The sequence below is a fragment of the Abramis brama genome, assembly GCF_963993115.1.
Source record: "Abramis brama genome assembly, chromosome: 6".
NCBI lineage: Eukaryota > Metazoa > Chordata > Actinopteri > Cypriniformes > Leuciscidae > Abramis > Abramis brama.
The window spans coordinates 16,394,039-16,415,980 of NC_139968.1; the positions used below are offsets into that span (position 1 = coordinate 16,394,039).

The 21,942-nt window shown below is 38.2% G+C and overlaps 2 protein-coding genes and 1 pseudogene across 4 annotated transcripts in view; 2 read left to right on the forward strand and 1 right to left on the reverse strand.

Annotated features, from left to right (window-relative positions):
- LOC311085848 overlaps window positions 1-13,734 on the forward strand; it is a 43,459-nt pseudogene extending 29,725 nt beyond the window's left edge. Inside the window, exons 22-41 of the transcript XR_014609595.1 lie at window positions 663-909; window positions 1,565-1,634; window positions 4,831-4,949; window positions 5,029-5,162; window positions 5,235-5,598; window positions 5,685-5,770; window positions 5,854-5,928; window positions 7,339-7,499; window positions 7,581-7,750; window positions 7,852-7,863; window positions 8,253-8,464; window positions 8,639-8,678; window positions 9,158-9,223; window positions 9,304-9,361; window positions 9,456-9,520; window positions 9,648-9,716; window positions 9,808-9,886; window positions 11,646-11,759; window positions 11,844-11,902; window positions 12,022-13,734. The product of XR_014609595.1 is annotated as an uncharacterized misc_RNA (transcript). The remainder of the gene's footprint in view (window positions 1-662; window positions 910-1,564; window positions 1,635-4,830; window positions 4,950-5,028; window positions 5,163-5,234; window positions 5,599-5,684; window positions 5,771-5,853; window positions 5,929-7,338; window positions 7,500-7,580; window positions 7,751-7,851; window positions 7,864-8,252; window positions 8,465-8,638; window positions 8,679-9,157; window positions 9,224-9,303; window positions 9,362-9,455; window positions 9,521-9,647; window positions 9,717-9,807; window positions 9,887-11,645; window positions 11,760-11,843; window positions 11,903-12,021) is intronic.
- A 3,366-nt stretch (window positions 13,735-17,100) lies between these two features.
- mrps28 (mitochondrial ribosomal protein S28) lies at window positions 17,101-17,764 on the reverse strand. The gene has a single exon (XM_084118008.1). It carries the CDS (start codon window positions 17,738-17,740, stop codon window positions 17,204-17,206), a length of 537 nt encoding a protein of 178 aa, XP_083974134.1. The 5' UTR covers window positions 17,741-17,764; the 3' UTR covers window positions 17,101-17,203.
- Window positions 17,765-18,208: 444 nt separating this feature from the next.
- sde2 (SDE2 telomere maintenance homolog (S. pombe)) lies at window positions 18,209-21,922 on the forward strand. Of its 2 annotated transcripts, XM_084117973.1 has the most exons (8): window positions 18,209-18,374; window positions 18,506-18,623; window positions 18,959-19,070; window positions 19,185-19,354; window positions 20,397-20,502; window positions 20,624-21,104; window positions 21,147-21,245; window positions 21,331-21,922. In XM_084117973.1, exons 1-8 carry the CDS (start codon window positions 18,273-18,275, stop codon window positions 21,544-21,546), a joined length of 1,404 nt encoding a protein of 467 aa, XP_083974099.1. In that variant the 5' UTR covers window positions 18,209-18,272; the 3' UTR covers window positions 21,547-21,922. The 2 variants fall into 2 exon arrangements, with proteins under 2 accessions (XP_083974099.1, XP_083974098.1); XM_084117972.1 differs by having other exon boundaries at window positions 18,210-18,374; window positions 20,624-21,245.
- Window positions 21,923-21,942: the final 20 nt, after the last annotated feature.

The window sequence follows — 21,942 nt, forward strand, 5'->3', positions numbered from 1 at the left end:
CAGGGTCTGGAAATCTGCAGAGCTAATGTTTAACCCTATTACAAGTCAAGACCACATGAAATCAGCCAGTCATTAGTAAACCTCTCTCCACCCTCAGTATGGCGCTAATCGAGTGACTGTTGTAGAGGGCATTTCTCTCAGCACGCTGGACTAAAAGCCGCATGAATGTTGCTGCACTAATAATGGCAAAGTGGGTGACCATAAGCGAACATAAGCAAGCATCATAAGCTTTTAGCAGCAGCACTTTGTGCTAAACGCTCAGAGACATTGAACGCGTGCTGTCGAATGATTGGTGCTATTCCTGTGCTAGCTTCTAGCTCCAACTACCATATGCACACATTTTTACTCTTTTGTTTTGTTTGGTGTAGCGGTTAAAGCTCTGGACTTGTGATCTGGAGGTTGTTGGTTTGATTCCCACAAGAAGCGAGTCATGAGCTATAATCATTTAAAGCGATAGTTCACTAAAAAATTACAATTCTGTAATTTACTGTCCCTGTTGTTCCAAACCTGTGTTTCTTCCATGGAATGCAAACAGAGAAATGTTGAAGAAAGTGCATATCTTTTCCATATATTGAAAGTAAATGGAGAGATACGGGTTTGGAACAAAATGGTTTGGGATCTACTTTGTGTTTAAATGACTACCTTATTTTGGTGCGCTACAGTATGTTTTCAATTGGAGGAGTGTCGTCGCGTATCTACAAGGAGCGCTTGCAGGCTGAAGGGATGGGAAGCAATGACAATGCAGTCAAGTTCCTGAACCAGGACTACGAGGAGCTGAAGAGAGAGTGTGTGGAGAGCGGCAGGCTGTTTGAGGACTCCTGCTTTCCCGCCGTGCCCCAGTCACTGGGCTTCAAGGAGCTTGCGCCAAACTCCTCCAAAACACGCGGTGTGCAGTGGATAAGACCCACTGTGAGTGTCGCAGAGCACAGTCTATACAAGCAGCATGGTAGAAACCACATACAACTGCATAGTCACTGAGGGAACATGTTTTTGTTTTGTTTTTGGCACATTTTGACACTGAAAAAAGACTGAGCTAGACTCAAACTCTCATGTCCCACCTGAGAACCAAGATGCAACATCTGGTGCTGATTACTGAGACAGATTTGAAATTGAGAGTTAAATTACTTTGTAATGGACAAGCAAAAATTAAATATTCCCTCTTTTCTCTAAAAAAAGGAAAGGAGATATCCATATGTATATATGCTGAAACATTTAATTAATTAATTTAAATTGTTTCATTTCTTCATACAAGCAACAAGTAATGTAATTTCTTCATTGAATCATCAAGGAGTGTTATATTTGTCTCGGCCTGTGTATCATTGTCAAAACACAAACAATATTTCCATAGGCAAACTGACAGTATCCAACCGGTTCAATATATGTATAGACTTGTTTGCATCTCATAAATTAAAGACGGAAAAATTGAGTTTATCATCTCGCAGGCGTATGATGAAGATGTTTGATGATATGGCTTATATGTAGTCATGCGTAAAGTGTGTTATTAGGTTGACAGGGAGAGTATCACACTTTGGCTGAGGTGTATTTGCTTGCGTAATGATTGCAGGAGCTGTCGAACAATCCTCAGTTCATAGTTGGTGGAGCCACTCGGACAGATATTTGCCAGGGGGCTCTAGGTGAGTATGTACTATTCGAGCCTGGGTGTGTATGTTTGTGCGTGCTTGCACACGTTAACAAATGTCAAAAGATTAATTTGTGCTTTACTGCAGTTTGATCCTACAGCTTAAATCTAAGCAAAACAGAGTATGTATACAAACTTCACAAATAGGGGAGAGTGGGGTGATTTGTGCCAGGGGGGAAGTAGTTCCACCCTTGTTTCTGGAAAACCATAGAAGAAATTGGTCATGTGACCACATAATTTTGAAAAGCAATCACTTTTACTCGTCCTCCAAAGAAGAGAGACACATGGCATGAGAGTTAAGCACATTTTAGTGCAAAAAACAGTTTTTTCCCTTTCAAAGTAAAATTTCTATGATTAAGGTTTTCTGATTGTAGTGTCTGAACAATTATAGACAAGTTTGAAAACATTTCACACATGTTTTAGTGCTTTAGTAGGCTACACAATGAGTCTATACAGTTAGCATGATGTTAGCTCTTAACTGCTGGATCATGCTAGTTTTTCAAACTTGTGGGTCTGGGGTGATTTGTGCCAAAGGGCCTGGGTTAAGTTGTGCCAGATCCAGACCACCTAGACCTACATACTCACAGGGGATAATCTTGAGAAGTGAGGAGATGGGCATGCCTCATCATTGTTTGACTTAGGCCTGCCTGCTATTTGTTTAATTTAGCTAACACTGATTTCAGTTTTGAGTTTGCACTATGTTATTAAAGAGAAGTTTTATTCCATTTTTAAGTGGCCTATGTCACAATAGGATGTTTAGAAATGAGCCTAGTCACTTTATTCTTATATGTTACATAATTGACAGACAGCGCTATGTCAACAGGCATCTATTGCCAAAGACTTTTTGCCTGAAATGATTCACAAATATCATATATTGTGTTGCTATGGTGCTCTAAATGGTTGCTAAGGCGTAGCTTGATAGCTTCACAATGATCCTGAGAGACTGATTGGTCGTCTGAGTAAAATGAGCCCGCCCCCTTGTCTCTATGACACTGTGATCCAGAGTTATGTTCAATACAAAATCCCTATGCAATTGACCATAGTAGGAAAAATGCATGCTATGGTATTCCAGGGTGACAATATCTAAATAAACCTTAAATTAGTAATTTTGTATTGAATTTATCTTGCTTTCATATAGCATTACAGTTCATAACATTAAAATGTTCTGTTTTACTTCAGAAATCACTGGCACAATTTACCCCCAATGTATTCCCCCAAAGGCACAACTTCCCCCGCACCAGGGGCAAGTTGTGCCATGAGACCACTTTTTTCCCAAGAGCTATATTTCTGAAACAATTTATTTCAGATCCAAAGTTATTGTTCTCAGGGATGCACCACATCCTGAAATATACATCCTTAAGTTGAAGGCATTACTGCCATGGCCTCACTTTAAAGTCACTTTGAGTAAAAACTGGCACAACTCACCCCACTTTCCCCTACTGGCTGTCAAATGTTGCCACACAAATGAAGAAACCGATGTCTCCCAATTTTTTATTAAAAATAACTTGTTCAACATCATATATTTGCAGAAATGCATCAATGTATTGTAGACATAAAAGCATAGGTAGGCTATTAGCATGATCTGCACATTAGCATATTATATTACATGGACGATGGATAGATAGATAGATAGATAGATAGATAGATAGATAGATAGATAGATAGATAGATTTTACTGCATATATTATATAATTTGGGTTTATTACAGTTGGTTTTATGAATGAATTTATGACAAATCCCACTTAGTCAAAATCTGATTCATTATGCTACTATGATCACAATCCATAGTGTTTTATGTCGCTTCTGAGAGGAAATGTGTGTTAGAGGGCTAGATGAATGTGTGTTTTTGTTTCCTGGCTGGTGGGAGTGTTCAAACACGATGCCTGAGTGATGAGTCACACAAACACGGGTGTAGCATTAGAGAACTCTGCCATTGCTGGCTGCAAGCCACAGCCCACAGCGTGTGTGTGTGTGTGTGTGTGTGAGAGAGAGAGAGAGAGAGAGAGGCTGTGGGTGTGCACTCATTAGTGCCGAAGTTTGTACAGCAAACACTGGGTGGAGTAGGATGGGAAAGCTTATCGCAGAAATGCATTTTACCTTTCAGTTAGCACAAAGAAAAGATTGAGCCTCCTCAGATAAACGGGTTTGGCTTTGCCAAGGGTGTTTGAGATAAAACGGCATTCATCCAAAGTAAATATAGAGTACGGAAGTATCTCAAACATAAACACGTTCTCCTCCCCCTCTTTGGCTGTGGGTGGAGGGCTCCCCCTAATGGGTCATTGTAGTACACACATTATATTTATCATACTAGTTATTGTTTCTTCAGAATTAGCTTCTCAAACTTTGAAGAAGAATCATTTTAATTTTGAATTAAAGTAGTAACAGTAGCTGTAGTATTAATTGTATTTTGGCTAAAACTATGGTGCATTTATTAACCATGGTACATTTTTATAAGGGTAATAGGTTTGAAAACTTCAAAATAAATTGGAAAAATAAAACCTGTATTTGTGCTCTCCGCACTCTTCTCATCTGCCATTGGTTCACCAGACAGATAGCCCCACCCCAAACTCATGCCATTGGTTGAACAGTTGCTATGCATCAGTTCATTCAGGAATCCAGTCTCTGAATGGCTATAAAACTAACTTAAAGTCATCATGAATTCAAAATAGACTATTCTTATTTTTTGATGGAATTTAAATTATTGCACTTATTATAAATTGTTTATAAATGCACTTTTTTTTTAAATTCATGTGCCCTCATGATAAATAACCTCTCCTCCCTCTTGCAGCATCATCTCTTCTCTTCTTTGATGATGCGTTTACTGGCATGAGGGCGGGGCAACCTGTCAATCACATGAGATCGACCAATAGCAAACCACAGCCATCCAATAAATTCCTGATTAACAAAAATAAAGTCGAGCCCTACATTTTCTCTTTGAGAAGCCATTTTACTCGGATATAAGCCACAATAGGGTGGAAAAAAACTATTGCCGCCTCAGTTTAATGCCGATTTAATAGTAAAAAAACTTTCAATAAACTTTTTTTTTTTTTGGACTGGGGAGGAAGTTTTGAGTTAAAAGCGTTGTTATAGTACATAAGGCTCTTTTTTCCTCAGAATGTCTTGCCCTATAGGCTTCCACTGTAAATGAAATACAGTAACAGTATTTTCTGAGGTCATTTTTCTCCACTCAGGTGACTGTTGGCTTTTGGCTGCCATTGGGTCCCTGACTTTAAATGACAAGCTGCTTCACAGAGTTGTACCTCATGGGCAAAGCTTTACGGACGAGTATGCCGGCATCTTCCACTTCCAGGTGCACAACCGACTGTTAATAAACTATATTTTTCTTTACTTTACCATGCACTAATGTGTGTTGTTTTCTTGTTGTGCAGTTCTGGCAGTTTGGCGACTGGGTGGACGTTGTGATTGATGACCGATTGCCTGTAAAGGATAAAGAGCTAATGTTTGTTCACTCAGCAGAGGGAAATGAGTTCTGGAGCGCCCTTTTGGAGAAGGCCTATGCCAAGTGGGTCTCTTCCTCTCTTTTCTTCTTCTATATGGCATTTATAGGGACCATAATGTGTGTTTGTGCCTGTAGGCTGAACGGCTCATATGAAGCTCTGTCGGGAGGTTCCACCACCGAAGGCTTTGAGGACTTCACCGGTGGAGTGGCCGAGATGTACGAGCTGCGTAAAGCTCCCAAAGACCTGCACCGCATCATTGCCAAAGCCTTGGAGAGAGGCTCACTGCTGGGCTGCTCCATTGATGTGAGTCCCAACAGCGCCTACTACAGGCCTGGAGACACAACTCAACATTTATGAGTTATCCAAATAAAGATGGACAGTTTTTTGTGTGATTTAAGTGTGTTTGTCTGGTAGATCACCAGTGCCTTTGACATGGAGGCCGTGACCTTTAAGAAGCTGGTGAAGGGGCATGCGTACTCCGTCACAGGTCTCAGAGAGGTCAGGATCACGTCTAAAATGTATCTTGAGCTCATTAGTTTAGCATTTTAATAATTTGCATCAATCTTTTGTTGTTTTAATTTTAGGTGAATTTCCGTGGCAGGAGAGAGAGGTTGATCCGCGTCCGAAACCCTTGGGGGCAAGTTGAATGGACAGGGGCTTGGAGTGACAAGTGAGTCAGCCAATCAGAATGAATTTGAATGGACTTGCTATACCGGACATGCTCAAAGTATAACACTTATACTTAATTTCCAGTTCTTCTGAGTGGAATGGAATTGATCCAGCAGAAAGAGAGGAAATGAACAACCACATGGAGGATGGCGAGTTTTGGTAAATCTCCTGCATAGAAATCTGATCTTTATGGATTATGCGCTCTATATTAGGGCTGTGAGTTAGTTCCAAGAAGAAGTGATTCTTTGATTCTGAGATGTTGGGAGTCCAGACTCCAGAGTCGACTCCAAAGCTTTGGATATACGCAGAGGTGTAGTGGTAAAAAAAGAGGTGGGTAAACTATAAATTCTGGTGGACCACGACGTGTGGACCACTGCCTACCGGTGTATGTGTATCCTGATGACATCGCTATAGGCTATCATTTGATGGTACTACCAAGGGTATCACTGGTTGTTCCCTCATCATATGTCACACAATCACTATTCAATTCATACATTAATCTAAGTTCTTGTTAAAGAGACTCAAGAAGGAATAATATGGTTGAAATCTATAAAGTTTACTAAATGACAAAACAGAGAGAACAAAAATATTTAAGAGAGATAGAGAGGGAGGCTTATATCCAGGGCTTCCAATGCAATGCACTTGTACATAATGATTAGGGATTTGGGATTATTTTCATAGTCGATTAATCTGTTGAATATTTTCTCGATTAATCGATTAGTTGTTTGGTCTATAATATGTCAGAAAAATGTGGATCAGTGTTTCCCTGTAGAGGGAAAAGTCTTTAACCTGGTGCAGGCTTGATTCCCTCTGAATCTCTTGTACAGTTGGGTTTCGACATGCTCCCTACATTAAACCAGCTGCCTGTAATGAATAAAAAAAAGTCACTTTTTTTTGCCTCGTTTTAATGATTTCCTGTTGCGGCTGCTATTGAAAAGGTCGAAAATATGCCGTCCCGCCCCTCCGTGTTCGTAAATCAGGTTTCATTCTCGCGCAGCTTGTTTAGTAACTTCACGAGCGTGTCTTTTCCGCTCCGTGTGTGCGCCGTTTGTTCCGTGTGTGTGTGTGTGTGTGTGTGTCGGTGCGCTGCGCTCTCTGCTCAATGTTCCGCTCCGTGATTGCGCTGCGTGTTCTGCTCTGTCGTTAACGGCACAAATTCTCGAATCATGTAGGCTACTGATCGGCGATCACGCACTGGAAAAGCAAAGTCCGCTCAAATAACGTGAAATTTAGAGGTGGATAAACGCACTTTGGAGGTGGGTAAACGCTATATCCGAATTTTGGGAGGTGCGCAAACGGCGTTTACGTGTGTTTAGCCTCCACTACATCCCTGGATATACGTGAGTTGCATGTTTCGGAGTGAAGCGCGGCACTGTGTTCAAATACGTGAGCAGCTCATTATCTGCCGTGTTTTTTCTCAAAAATCGAGAGAAATAGTCTGGTATCAGTTCTTGGAATCGACTCCAATTCCAAAAGCTCTTGAATTGAATCATTTCTATTTCCTGTGTAAACTTTTTCTTCACAGAGTTTTGCTGTGATACTGATGCTTTGCTTCTCTGCCCACATCAGGATGTCATTTGAGGAGTTCAAACGTCAGTTTTCTCGTCTGGAGATCTGTAACCTCACACCAGATGCTCTGAGTGAAGATTCTCTAAATTTCTGGAACACGATTAAGTTTAATGGCACCTGGAGGCGAGGAAGTACAGCAGGGGGCTGCAGGAACCACCCCAGTGAGATTAATTCACAATGCAACTTATTCATCAGCTAAAACATACTGCATTACACATCTAGTTTGGTGTCTCTTTTGTCAGATACATTCTGGATAAATCCTCAATATAAGATCACGCTACAGGAGGAAGATGATGATCCTGAGGATGATGAGGTGGCCTGCACATTCATGGTGGCCTTGATGCAAAAGGACAGACGGCGTTACCGCAAGCAAGGACAGGACATGCACACCATCGGCTTCGCCTTATATGAGGTTTGAGAATAAAAATTAAGAAACAACACTCACAGACTTTGTTAGATATCATGGTTAACTTATATCATACCTAATTTCTTGTCTTTTATTTGTGTTTTTAGGTCCCAGAAGAGGTATGTCATCTTTTCAGTTTTATATGAATCTAAAGGTGAAGTGTATATAAAACACTTTGTAATCTGCAGAGGCTTTTAATTAAGTCATTTCTAGGTTGATATTCCCCTAATTGTATAAACACTGTGTCCCTGTGGTGTTTTCAAAATATTGCTCTGTTTGTTTGAGTATTTTGACCAGCCCCGCATAGTAACAGCGGCTTAACCAATGCCGTGAGTTTGGGGCGGAGCTATCTGTTTAACTGACCAATGGCAGACAGGGAAGTGTTCAGGAAACCTGTTTAAAAACAATAATTTTTTCATCTGTTTGGTGGTGGAGAAATTACAGACTTCACCTCTAAATTACATTCATAAACTTGTGATGTTAAAAACTGTATTTCTTCTGTTTTTAGTTTCGTGGCTCCCAGAGTGTTCACCTCAAGAAGGACTTTTTCTTGCGTCAATCGTCCTGTGCGCGGTCTGAGAGCTTCATTAATCTGCGAGAGGTCAGTACGCGACTGAAACTGCCACCGGGCGAGTATCTCATTGTCCCTTCCACTTTTGAGCCTGGAAAAGAGGCTGACTTCGTCCTGCGAGTCTTCACAGAGAAACAGTCAGAAACTCAGTAAGTGACCCGACCATTCAACTACAACAAACACCAGTAGTATAAATAAGTAGTTTAAAATATTGATTATATTTAATTATTTAGCTTTTTTGGAGTCGCCTGTTTGTTGTATTTCCTTGTGCAGCATCATTATATTGGAGAAAACGAAAAAAAATTCTTCTTTTTTTTTTTTAGCGAAATGGATGATGAGATTTCATTTAACCTGGAAGATGAAGTAAGTACTTTTCTACAGAAGCTTGTTTTCGCCATGAAATAAAAAAGACAATTGCTCTACTTTTTTGCAGAATTGCGAGATATAAAGCCGCAATTGCAAGTTATAATGTCAGAATTGCGAGATATAAATCTCACAATTCTCACACAACTTTTTTCTCACAATTGCGAGTTTATATTTCGCAATTCTGACTTCTTTTCTCCGAATTGTGAAATATAAACAGGCAATTTTGAGTTATAAAGTCCAATTCTGAGGGAAAAAAATTGGCAGTTTATATCTCACAATTTGGAGAAAAAAAGTCAGAATTGCATTGCGAGATATAAACTCGTAATTATGAATTGTGAGATCTGAAAAAAAAAATGATTCCATGGCATAAACAAGCTTCCATGCTTTTCTGATATTGCAGATGGAAAAAAGTACACAGACTTACATTTAAGGAAGGAACAGTGTATATCCAATATAAATGTGTGTTTTATCCACAGGAAGAGGTTTCAGAGGAGAATATTGATAACTCTTTCAAAAAAATGTTTGCTCAGCTGTCTGGAGAGGTGTGTATGTTTCTATGCGTGTCTTGATTAATGATATTGTATATTCCATTAGATTAAACTTGATCTAAACTCTCTTTTAGGACATGGAGATTTCAGTTCAGGAGCTCAGGACCATTCTGAACCGAGTGGTGAGCAAACGTAAGCTCGGCTGAGGTTTTCAAGTGTTCACGTCTGGTCTGTGTCTGTGTCTATGTGTGCTTGAGAAACACCTCTGCTCTTCTGTGTTCTGCAGACAGGGACTTAAAGACAGACGGGTTCAGTATGGAGTCGTGCAGATGCATGGTCAGCCTGATGGATGTATCCTCAGATTCTGAAATGCTAACGACTTTTGCTTATCAGATTGCGTACTGTATATATGCATTTGGTCAGATTATTAATAAGCATTTAGTTTATACTGTAATGTGCCTTGACTGATCGAACTCAGAAAGATGGCAGTGCACGGCTGGGAATTGTGGAGTTCCAGATTCTGTGGAATAAAATCAGGAAGTGGCTGGTGAGAAACTGAGTGGTTCATCAATCATCACATATCCTTCCCTACATCACATAGTATGGTGGCAACTCATACTCGTTTATCTCATTTGCAGGGCATTTTCAGACAGTTTGATCTGGATAAATCTGGCACAATGAGCTCCTATGAAATGCGCCTGGCTGTGGAGTCAGCTGGTAATAATCAGTTTTTAATGTTAATCTTGTGTGGTTATGATGTTCCTGGATAGAGATTAAAGATCAAATACTGATTTGATTTTGATTCACAAGGTCTTGATGTTTGATCAAATCAAACTGATTTGGAACCAATGGAAGCTTGTTTCCGCCACAGAATAAAAAATAAAAAAAGGTAATTGCGACTTTTTATCTCTCAATTCTGACTTTTTTTCTCCGAATTGCATGATATAAACTCGCAGTTGCGAGTTATAAAGTCAGAATTGCATTAAAGTCGCAGTTGCGCAATATAAAGTCATAATTGTGTGTTATAAAGTCAGAATTGCGAGATATAAACTCGCAATTGCGAGTTGTAAAGTCAGAATTGCGAGATATAAACTCGCAATTGCGCGTTATAAAGCCAGAATTGTGAGATATAAACTCGCAATTGTGCGTTATAAATTCAGAATTGTGTGATATAAATTTGCAATTGCGAGTTATAAATTCAGAATTGCGTGAAATACTCGCAATTGCATGTTATAAAGTCAGAATTGCGTCAAAGTTACAATTGCAAGTTATAAATTCAGAATTGTGTGAAATAAACTCGCAATTGCGAGTTATAAATTCAGAATTGTGTGAAATAAACTCTCAATTATGAGTTATAAATTCAGAATTGTGTGAAATAAACTCGCAATTGCGAGTTATAAATTCAGAATTGTGTGAAATAAACTCTCAATTATGAGTTATAAATTCAGAATTATGTGATATAAACTCGCAATTATGAGTTATAAATTCAGAATTGTGTGAAATAAACTCGCAATTGCATGTTATAAAGTCAGAATTGCGTCAAAGTTGCAATTGCGAGTTATAAATTCAGAATTGTGTGATATAAACTCGCAATTATGAGTTATAAATTCAGAATTGCATGAAATAAACTCGCAATTATGAGTTACAAATTCAGAATTGTGTGATATAAACTCGCAATTGCATGTTATAAAGTCATAATTGTGTCAAAGTTGCAATTGCGAGTTATAAATTCAGAATTGCGTGAAATAAACTGGCAATTGCGAGTTATAAAGTCAGAATTTTGTGAAATAAACTCGCAATTGCATGTTAATAAGTTATAAACTTTTTTTTCTCAGAATTGCGAATTTATATCACGCAATTCTGACTTTATAACATGCAACTGCAAGTTTATAGGCCTATCACAATTCTGAGAATTGTGATATAAACTCGCAATTCCAAGAAAAAAGTCAGAATTGTGAGAAAGTCGCAATTACCTTTTAAATTGTTTTATTCCGTGGCGGAAACAAGCTTCCATACGAACCAGAGTTAAACCAAGAGCTTGATCTTGATCTGTATGGATACCCATGCTTAATCTCGATAACAGATGTCTTTAACAAATTGATTTGAATCAGATTCATTTCGATATATTTCAGTTATAGTGACCATTTTACTTGCACGTGATTTCGTGAATCAAGGCTGTATGCTTTAAAGTTAATACGTTCAAAAGAGTCGTTCTTTCAGGCATCAGGTTGCTCTGTTTTTTATTCACTAAAAAGAACCGATTCATTAGAGTAATTTGTTCATGAAACGGGTAATGCTGTATATTTTTGATTCCCAAGAGTGAACCAGCTCATAAGTTTACAAATACGTTTTTGCAGCCACTGTAAATCAATCTATTTTGGGATTTTAAGAACATATATTAGGATCATTCAAATTAAATGCATGTTTAATCAGTGAAAATCTATCGTTTTACCAGTGCCTATTTTCTTGTCCCAAGGTTTTAAACTGAATAACAAGCTTCATCAGATACTGGTGGCGCGATATTCCGAAGGAGATACAATTGACTTCGACAACTTTGTCTGTTGCCTGGTCAAACTGGAGACCATGTTCAGTATGTCATTTACATATCTATTTATTTTTATCATGTATTCGCTAATATTCCTCAAAATGTCTCATTGACTGTCATATTCAACAGAGTCTTTTAGAGAGCTGGATAGAGAAGGGTCAGGCATCGCAGAACTCAATATAAGCGAGGTGGGTAAAGTGTCTCCTATGTTCTTCAACATGCTGGGACATATAATTGATAATGCATTAAGTCTTAATATTGTATATAAAGGAAATTAATTTGTTAACCCTCTTGCTGTCCCAAACAGTGGCTGTACATGACCATGTGTGGTTGATGTGTGAAGAAGATCATATCATGCTGGACTAGAAGGGCCGAAATCACACTCTCTCAACCGCAGCTTTAAGCCATTACACACCCAAAGACACCTGAGCAATACAATACTGCCTTAAAACACATCCAACGTAACCATCACATCAGCTTATGCCACTATGCTTTTTGATTAAAACAGGACACCTCATTATGCAAGATGCTTTTATCAATTATAAACCACTAAATGTAAATTAATATATATATTTATACTACAGGGCCGTTGAATGCTTGAATCTGATTGGTTGACAAACGTTCTAAGGTGTGCATTATTTTCAGGGAAACGCACGGCTAAAGTAGTTCCAGGCAGGTCTTGACCGCATTACAGTTCCATATCACTTCGCGTAGTCAACTGTAATAACGGAAAATAGGATACAATTCATAACAAGAAAAAACATTCAGCCCCATGCGCTTGATCTGCAATTTTCAATGTCTAGCTTACAGTCTATGGTCTAGCTTCACAATCAATGGAAACATGCAGTTTAATTTTAATAGATAAAGTATATAGTCCTATATAATCAATAGAAAATAAACTGAATATAGGCTAAATAAATGGATAGTCCTGCAGCACGGATTTTTATTGCAGATAATTTAACAAATAAATAATTATTGATAGGCCTACTTGTTAAAAGGGCTTTGTGTTTTATTTATTTGGCTAGTCTACTATCTGTCAATAATAGAAAAAAAATGAACGAATTAATTAAAACGAATTGAATTAATAAATAAAAAATAATAATGACGCATGCTTTTCTGTCTCATTATTGCATCATCTCTCTCTAATAACTGCATTAATAACTGCATAAAGCCGGGGACACACTTTAAGGCCGGTTATGAATGTAATTTGATACTTATGACTGATCATGCCCAAACGCGCGTTCAGCGCGTTCAGTCTGTGTTCAGAGTCGGTGTTTAAAATCTGCTGCAGTCGATGAAAACAGTCAGAAAATGTGTCAGCTAGTCGTGTGTCCCAGCATTAGTCTGCTATCAGTGGCTCAAACCTCCGTTACTAACTCTAAACTGACGTTTTGGAATTAGCAACGGAGGCATGGGATTAGATGCGTAAGAAATTAGTCCTACATGCAAGAGCGTTTTAATGACAAAAACTTTACAAACGTCTTGAAATACATAATCTGAACAATGTTTCAAGGTGTGGTAACTGTAGTATAAGCGGAATAATTGACTTCAGGCCGTTGAATTATTATAAAAATAATACACACCCGAGGTATAACGGCCACTCCGCTTCGCGTCGTGACCGCATTACCACCTCGGGTGTGCATTATTTTTCTAATAATTCAACGGCCTGTCGTCAATTATTCCTTACATATATATATATAACTGCTTTATTCTTAACTGCATGCGACTAACCTTATGCTGTAGGATATATTTTATTGTACCTTGTAGCTTAACTTAACATTCTGAAGTTTGCACCATTACGGCCTTGATATTTAAAGAAACGTTTTACTTGAGATTCAGAAATTGATCTTGTTCGTGTATGATTTTGTTAGAATTTATGATCACTGTGATTTGCTGTGCAATTATTATCTATATGAAAATAACTTATGTTATTATAGGATGTTCAGGGAATTGTACTACACTAGATCCTTTCTTTTATGCTGCTTAATATGAAGTGAAAATAAAGGTTAAATTTAACTTATTGGCATGTTATGTTTTTAATGGCTATATACACTGAATATATAAATGATTCTGGATACATTGAGAACCGCTATTTTTGGGGGTTTCAAATAGAGATTACAATTCTGAAAAGACAACTGAACAAAATAATGTAATTTACTAGAGGTTCTGACAAAATTGTAATAGCTGCTGTCTATTTAAAAATGATTATTTAATTTGACTGAATAATTCAATGACTCCCTTGTAAATACTTCACTTCTTTCATTATTGAATGAATCAGCGTTATTGAACAAATCTCGAGTGAACGATTCAATGACAAATACATTTTTTAACAGTAACTTGTCGCCACCTACTGGTGTAACGATGTAATTAATACAGGCTATTTGAAGCACCATTACAATCAAAGGGTGATTTGCTCTATTTTGCTCAATTAATACCATTCGCAGTGTTTATATCTTAACTAAATACTTTTATCCCGGTACTTCTGTGATCATTTGAATAATTGTAACATAAATAACCATACTGTGATTTTCAGAGCCGGACAGTAACGGTGTACATTTACTTAAGTACAATTTTGAGGGATCTGTACTTTACTCGAGTATCATTTTTGGGGAGTACTCATGACTTTACTCAAGTACATTTGAGAGGCAAATATTGTACTCTTTACTCCACTACATTTCTATCCATAACTGTGAGTACCCGTTACTTCTAAAAAAAAAAAAAGGAAAAAAGAAACCCTCAATTTGTTGTTGTTTCCCTCTCAAATGTGATTGGATTGTGCAGGGGCCACTGATTGGGACAGCCTATCAGCAATCACCTTCAGCTTTCCGCCAAAGTCAACTCCATGGTCAGATTTAGATAAGAGACGAAGCATGGACGAAACAATGGATGAAGACGCAGCAGGTCCATCCCGGGAGTATTTTTTTTCCCAGGATGGTAGGGGAAGACTCATGAATATTCATTAGGGAAGTCATCCCTGATTGGTCTTAACCCCAGTGATGGGTAGGTTTAGGGGCGGGGTTAGGGAGGTCATAAGACCCCCAGTGACGGGTAGGTTTAGGGGTAGGGTTAGGGGTAGGTCATCAGACCTATCAGGGATGACTTCCCTAATGAATATTCATGAGTCTTCCCCTACCATCCTGGGGAAAAAAATATCGCATCCCGAACCCGTGGCCCCACCTCGCCAGACTATTTCAATTTTCTGAACAAGTTAATGATAGTTTTCGCTTCAAGTGTTTGCTCTGTTTACCAATGTAAGCACTGTGGCAGTAGTAATGCAATATTTAGAAAATGTACTCTTGTACTCTTGATACTCAAGTACTTTTAAAAACAAGTACTTTAGTACTTTTACTTAACCCTCTGGGCTTCTTCGCCCGAAAACGGGCGAAAACTTGAACGTTTCGAATTGTTAAATTTTTTTGCTTCATCGGATGGGGGTGAAACTTGGTGACTTTTCTTTTATTACCTATATGAACACACAAAAAAATCAAGGAGATGATTCTGATATGTTAAAGGGTCGTAAAAAAAAAAGTCACACTTAGCTTCCTCCCGCCCGAAAACGGGCGACATAGGAAATGAATGGGAAATACGAAAAAATAGGAAAACTCAGAGAAACTTTTGGTGGTACAAGCTACAGATCAGCCACTGTGCTGAAAAAAAGTGTACAGCAATGAAGGGGTGACACTCTAAAACATCAAGAGTGCAAAAAAGACACCCTCCCCCCCCCCACACACACACCCACACACACAAACACACACACACACAGAGAGAAATGAACTGGTAAGACTGAAACAGCAAATTTTGCCCCAAACTATATAAAAATTATATAATCATAATAACTCCAAAACTATAGCAAGGAGAGTCAAAAGGTAGGTATCGTTTGAAAGAACTCTTTTTAAATTTTTTGAAAATATAAATTACATTACATTTGGACATTGTCCTGCCAAGAAACGGCGGATAAAAGACAATATATATATATAATTTTTATTATGATTTTGCATATCTTTCTTATTTGTCATGGAATAACTCAGGAAGGAAATAAGGTAGGAGGAAAATTCTTTTTTAGTGAAGTCCCCCTACATGTTAGCTGCATCTGGATAAAAAAATAATAATTTTTGGATAAAGGAATCAAAAATTACAGCATTTTGAAAAGAGATAGCCTTTTTGTACAGTCTTTGACAACCCCTCATGGGCAATTGTTTCTCCATGAAGAATATCTTGTCATAAAAGCAATAGATTATCTTAATTTTGGGCTCATTTTAATTGTAATAATATGCTGTAAAAAATGAAGTGCCATTTTCAATTATCTGAGAATGTTTCATGAGCTGTATGATGTTTTTGACACATTGCAGTACATTATTTTATAGATTATGAAAAAAAAGAAATTCTATTTATCAGCAAATAACTCAGCAATACTTAAGAGTTTTTCAAAGTGGATACATTCACTGTAAAGTTCAGACTCTAAGCTTTCAAATGACATCAACTTTGTGTTAATCAAGGCAAGATTTTTGAAAAATATGGTAATGAATATTTTCGCAGCTAGGTGGCGCCTGCTGGCGGTACACTTGGTTTTAGAGGGATTACTCAGCACTCGTTAGGAATTAATAAATGTAATCTAATGTAATTAGATTCATTAAAAAGCTGAGATCCTAAGATTTAAAATGATATATAATTTGTGCTGTTCCATTCACTGGTTGATTAGTAATAAATTGTTTTCTTTCCGAATGGGAATAAATCAAATAAATAAATAAAAAAGCTATAGGCCGCCTATAGGCGGTTATAGGACATGACACAAATGAATAAATTTTGAAGCCACTAGGTGGCGCTCTTCTCACTTGAAAATTTTTTTTTTTTAGGCCTGCACTCTAATTTGATGTGAAATGTTGCATTTATTGAAAAATAAAATAAAATAAATAAAATAAAAATATATATATTAATTCTAATGGAAAAAATAGCTCATAAAAATTATATAATTAATGCAAAGTATCATAAAAAATTCTAAAAATTCTAAATAATAATCAGAAAACATTATAGAACAAAAATATATTTGATTGGTTATCCTGGGAAAAAGTAAAGTAACATTTTAAGGCTTCGCCCGTTTTCGGGCGGGAGGAAGCTAAGTGTGACTATTTTACGAAGAAGCCCAGAGGGTTAAGTAGACATCTGACTGTAGTACTTTTACTTGTACTTGAGTAAAATTTAGCAAGGGGTATCTGTACTTTTACTCAAGTAATGAAGCTGTGTACTCTGTCCACCTCTGGTGATTTTGAAAAGACTGTTTGTGAATGCGTGTATATATATATATATATATATATATATATATATATATATATATATATATATATATATTTTGTTATTGTATATATATTTAGGGCCTCAGACATTAATAAACAATAATCAAAATCAGTGCGATTTTAAATTTTATATATCTCAAACATTACAGTGTCCATTCACACACACACAAAGTTCAATCTCAGTGTTGTCCTTGGCAACTATTCCTTGGTCTTGGTGTCTTTGCTCTCCATCAGTCCCAGCAGTGTGGCGTCCGCCTCCAGCAGCGTCGTGTCGCTGGTCGCTCCCAGGAACCGCGAGGTCAACTCCAGATCCTCCAGCCTCAGTCTCACCCTGCTGCCCCTCTGGTACTTCTGCCCGTCCGGCGCCGGGGGCCTCCTGCACACACAGTGGAACTTCCCGCCGAAATCGATATACAGATCGTCATTGACGACGTGAAAGATTTTCCCGACGACGATCTTGTCTTTGGCGGGACCCATCTGCATGAGCGGGGAGTGTCGCAGGAGCGATGTGAAGGAGGTCTCGTCCCTGGAGCTCCTCAGGTCGCCGCTCTGCCGCAGGTCCGAGTGCAGATCATATGCGGCTGCAAACCCGCTCTTCACCCTCTCGGGCGATTCGCCCTCTCCTCCGCTCGCGTCTGAGCTGTATAATGATCGGAGCGTGGCTAAAACACTGTGTTTTGGCAGGAAAGATGATCTGGAACTCACGTTGAACATCACCTTGCAGAGCGACGCCATGTTGAAACGTCATAAGGAGCAGAGCACGCAGGGAGCATTTCAAAATAAGAGCATACATGAGAAAGTGTGATTTTCATGGGAAAAAATGAGGGAAAAAAAGTGAGATTCTAGCATGGTGGTTTTGGATTTATGATGCTCATACTATGCTAAAATGTTATTAATCATCTAACATAAAAGTTTGTGTTTATATATAATATATATATATATATATATATTCAGCCAGGGGCTCTGTGATAGATTTAGGCCTATACCAGTGAGTTATGTAATTTATTTAAATTATGTATATAAATATAAAAGCTATATAAATTAAAAAGGCAATACAGCTTTACCGTATTCAGAATTTTGTAGATCTCTGAAGATGAAAAAGCTTCGATATACTGCTCAATTTATTTTGTATAAAAAAGACTTTTGAATTTACTACGATTTGGAAAGTTCTCTCGGCTTCCGTAGTTGAGTCAACGCAGTTGCACGTCACAGCTTTTACCGGAAGTTTATAAGCACATCTTCGAGAACAAACAGAGGAGAAGAAAACATGGAGCTCTTCGTAATTTCACCGAATTTGAGGTTTACTAACCTAACTGTCGGCCCGGATTCGACTGTCAGCGATCTTATCAGTCATTTTGCCGTTAAAGAGGTGAGTCTATCATCAGCCGAACGTTAATGCGATATGAACTCTAGTTATGCTGTACTCTCTCACTGCTGATGGTTCAATGTGATTTTGATGATGATTAAAGTTTCCTAAAGTATGTATTTATTTTCTCTCAGGGCGTCTGTTGTACGGATTTCTACGTGAAGAGTAATGGCCGCGTCTCTGGCAGTGAAGACCCGCTTCAGTCTGGAGTTGTGTACCGTCTGGAGCCTCGGTTACGAGGAGGCAAAGGAGGTAACGTTAGCCAGACGAGTATTGATCTCTCTGAAGTCTGTAAATATTACAGTACGATAGGCTGTTGATATTTGACTTATTGTTTTATAGATTTATATTGTAGTGTAATGATTCGGGTCTTCTTTGGTATAAATTTGTCCACGACTATAAAATGGGAATGGAATTAATTTATTATTTGGAACCAATCCCACATGGTGGTATTTTTAATTCTTTCTTTAATTCTAGGTTCTAAATTATGATTCCGTTAGATTATATTTTGTTGTAAAAAATATTTATATAACGTTTTGAACATTTAAAAGTTATAAAGATGTTTTAAACTCATATTTGTTTTGTAGGATTTGGCTCTATGTTGAGGGCCCTCGGTGCACAAATCGAAAAGACCACGAACCGCGAGGCCTGCAGAGATCTGAGTGGGAGAAGACTTCGAGACGTCAATCATGAGAAAGAGTAATGCTGATTAATACCATATTCATTTTTTGCATGCTTGTTTGATTATATTCATAAGCTGCATCACATCTGGCTTGTATGATTGTATGAGTAAGTGAATATTTGTTTGTGTAGAATGGCCGAGTGGTTGAAAAAGCAATCCGACCGAGAGGCAGAAAAGGAGCAGCGTCGTCTGGAGCGGATTCAGAGGAAATTGGCCGAGCCAAAACATTATTTCACTGACACGAATTATGAACGGCAGTGCCACGACCTCTCAGAGAGACTGGAGGACTCTGTATTGAAAGGTATCTTGGTGATTTTCTGTGTTCAAATTCCATGTGCTAGCCTAGAATACTTTACATTTACATAGAGGAATTATGAATATTTATAAACATTAATATATATATATATGTATATATATGTATGTATGTATGTGTGTGTGTGTGTGTATATGTATGTGTGTGTGTTTCATCCTAGTGAATTACATCTTTTGTTGCATTTATTTTGAGATGTTCAAAAACTATGACCACTACTAATTCACTTGAACCAATTACAATTTGAATCATAAGAGATGTTTAATCAGAGACCCTAATAAAGTAAAATATCTCTCTTTTTAAAAATTCTCTCACTTACACTAGTTAATTTTGATTTCTGATCATTGATAAAATGAGCACTTTTATATATCTAGAAAAATAATAATAATACATTTAAAAATGTTTAAAGTGACCTTCATTTATTCATTTATTACTGCAGCAAGGTGATGTATAAAATTATTTATTATATTTATAAAATTATGTATTATTATTATTATTATTATTATCAATAAAAATAAGTAAATCTAACATGCAGTGAAACGTGACACTTAACAAACCTAGCCAGTTCAGATATTTCATGTGTTCTCACTCAAGCACACCTGGTGCAACTAATGAAGCCCTTGATTAGTTGCACCAGACGTGCTTGAAACAACAAGCTTTGAAGATTTGTGCTGTAGTGAGGGATTCTATTCAGGGGGTTGAATAATTTGAGACTGCGGAAGTCATTAAAAGTTGCATTTTCAGTTGAATTTGGGGAAACCACTTGAAACGTGTTGTGTTGACCTATTTCAATTACTTTTGTTTGATTAATTGATTGCAAACAGCTGAAAGTCTGTACATTTTGCCAATAAACCTGATTTGCAATGGGAGTTGAATAATTTTGATTACAACTGTATATATATAATATATTAGTATGTGTGTGTGTAATATTGCGTATGTGTAATATTGCATATTATAAATGTTCAATATATCCCCTATCCCTAATTCTTGACAGTAAAGGTAAAAGTTGAAAATAAACTTCTCTACTATTCAGGCATGCAGGCTTCCTCTAGTGGTCTCGTTCAGGCGGACGAGAAACCGAGCCGCAAGCGTCCGTCACCAACCACAGGCCAAAAGAAAGCAAAGAAGAAATGTTTCTGGTGAGATTTCACATGTGTTGTGGGCAATGATAAAGGAAATGTAGATGGACTACAAAGATGAAAGCTTTCATGAAATTTCCAAAGCTTTCAAATCTGCAATATGCCTTCTTTAATCCATTAGGTCTGGCATTGGAGAACTGGAAGACATGGGCAGCTCTGGTGAAGGAAGTGATGACAGTGACAGCGAGGCCTCCCCATCCACCTCTGGGGCTTCCTGTAGTTCAGATGTTCCCAAACCTAAGCCGGCTTCAACCACCAGGGGGAGCGACAGGACAGAACCTCAGGACCAGCCCAGCAGCACCAGCAGCTCCTCCTCGAGCCCAACAAGCTCCCCAACACACAGCCAGGAAGAGGAGCAGAAGGAGGCCGAGAAGGAACGTACAGCTGATATCAGCCAAAAGAGTGGCACAGAAGAGAAGTTGCAGGTTGACATCAGCCAAAACGACAGCACCGAAGAGGAGAAGTTGCAGGTTGACATCATTAAAAACTGCAATACAGAAGAGGAGAAGATGCAGGTTGAAATCAGCCAAAACAGTGGCACAGAAGAGAAGTTGCAGGTTGATATCAGTCAAAATGGCAGCACTGGAGAAGAGAAGTTGCAGGTTGACATCATTAAAAACAGCGGCACCGAAGAGAAGTTGCAGGTTGACATCATTAAAAACAGCAGCACCGAAGAGAAGTTGCAGGTTGCGCCAGCAGAAGCACAGAGCGGCCCAGCCGAGAGCACTCAGAAGCTGGAAGTGGTGAGATCTCCTACTTCTGATGTGGTTGTTCCTGTTGGAAATGTTTTTTTTATTTGATAATCCCGACCTCTCTCTCTCTCTCTAGGCGGAGGGTCCGCTGGATCTGCTCTCTGCGAGTGGGCCGGAGCAGCTGGAGGCTTTGGGTCTGGAGCGGCTGAAGAAAGAGCTGATGGAACGAGGGATGAAGTGTGGAGGAACCCTGCAGGAACGGGCTGCGCGTCTGTTCTCCGTCAGAGGACTGGCTGCAGATCAGATTGACCCTGCACTTTTGGCCAAAGCCAGAAAGGGCAAGAAGAAATAACTTGCTTTTCCTAAACCACCAACTGTTTTTGACCTCCGTTTTGCTTTTCTTGTAATGTCTGTAGATGCTGATAACAATTCAGATGTCTTTTTCTGTTAGTAAAACATTACAAGTTACTTAAGCTGAGACTCAGGCTAACTTTTTATGTGATATGTACCATAAATTCTTTGATTACTTAGTCATTGTAAATAGCTATTTTGATTCATACAGATATGTACTGGAAATCAGTCATGTTTATGATGTGGGTGGGAAGATATTCAACAATCCAGTGATTTTTAGCCAACAGTTTGTTCACATTGCACAGTATTTGATTGTATATGTGATTATGGTCCATTTTGCTCTTGACTTTATGGTTGAGTAAAATATTGTTGCATAATTTTGTGTCCTATTTCTTTT

Coding starts and splice junctions, on each gene's coding strand:
- mrps28 (XM_084118008.1), bottom strand. CDS start 17,740: ATGGCGTCGCTCTGCAAGGTGATGTTCAACGTGAGTTCCAGATCATCT.
- sde2 (XM_084117972.1), top strand. CDS start 18,273: ATGGAGCTCTTCGTAATTTCACCGAATTTGAGGTTTACTAACCTAACT. Junction 18,375..18,505: donor GTCATTTTGCCGTTAAAGAG/GTGAGTCTATCA, acceptor ATTTTCTCTCAG/GGCGTCTGTTGTACGGATTT. Junction 21,246..21,330: donor GCACTCAGAAGCTGGAAGTG/GTGAGATCTCCT, acceptor CTCTCTCTCTAG/GCGGAGGGTCCGCTGGATCT.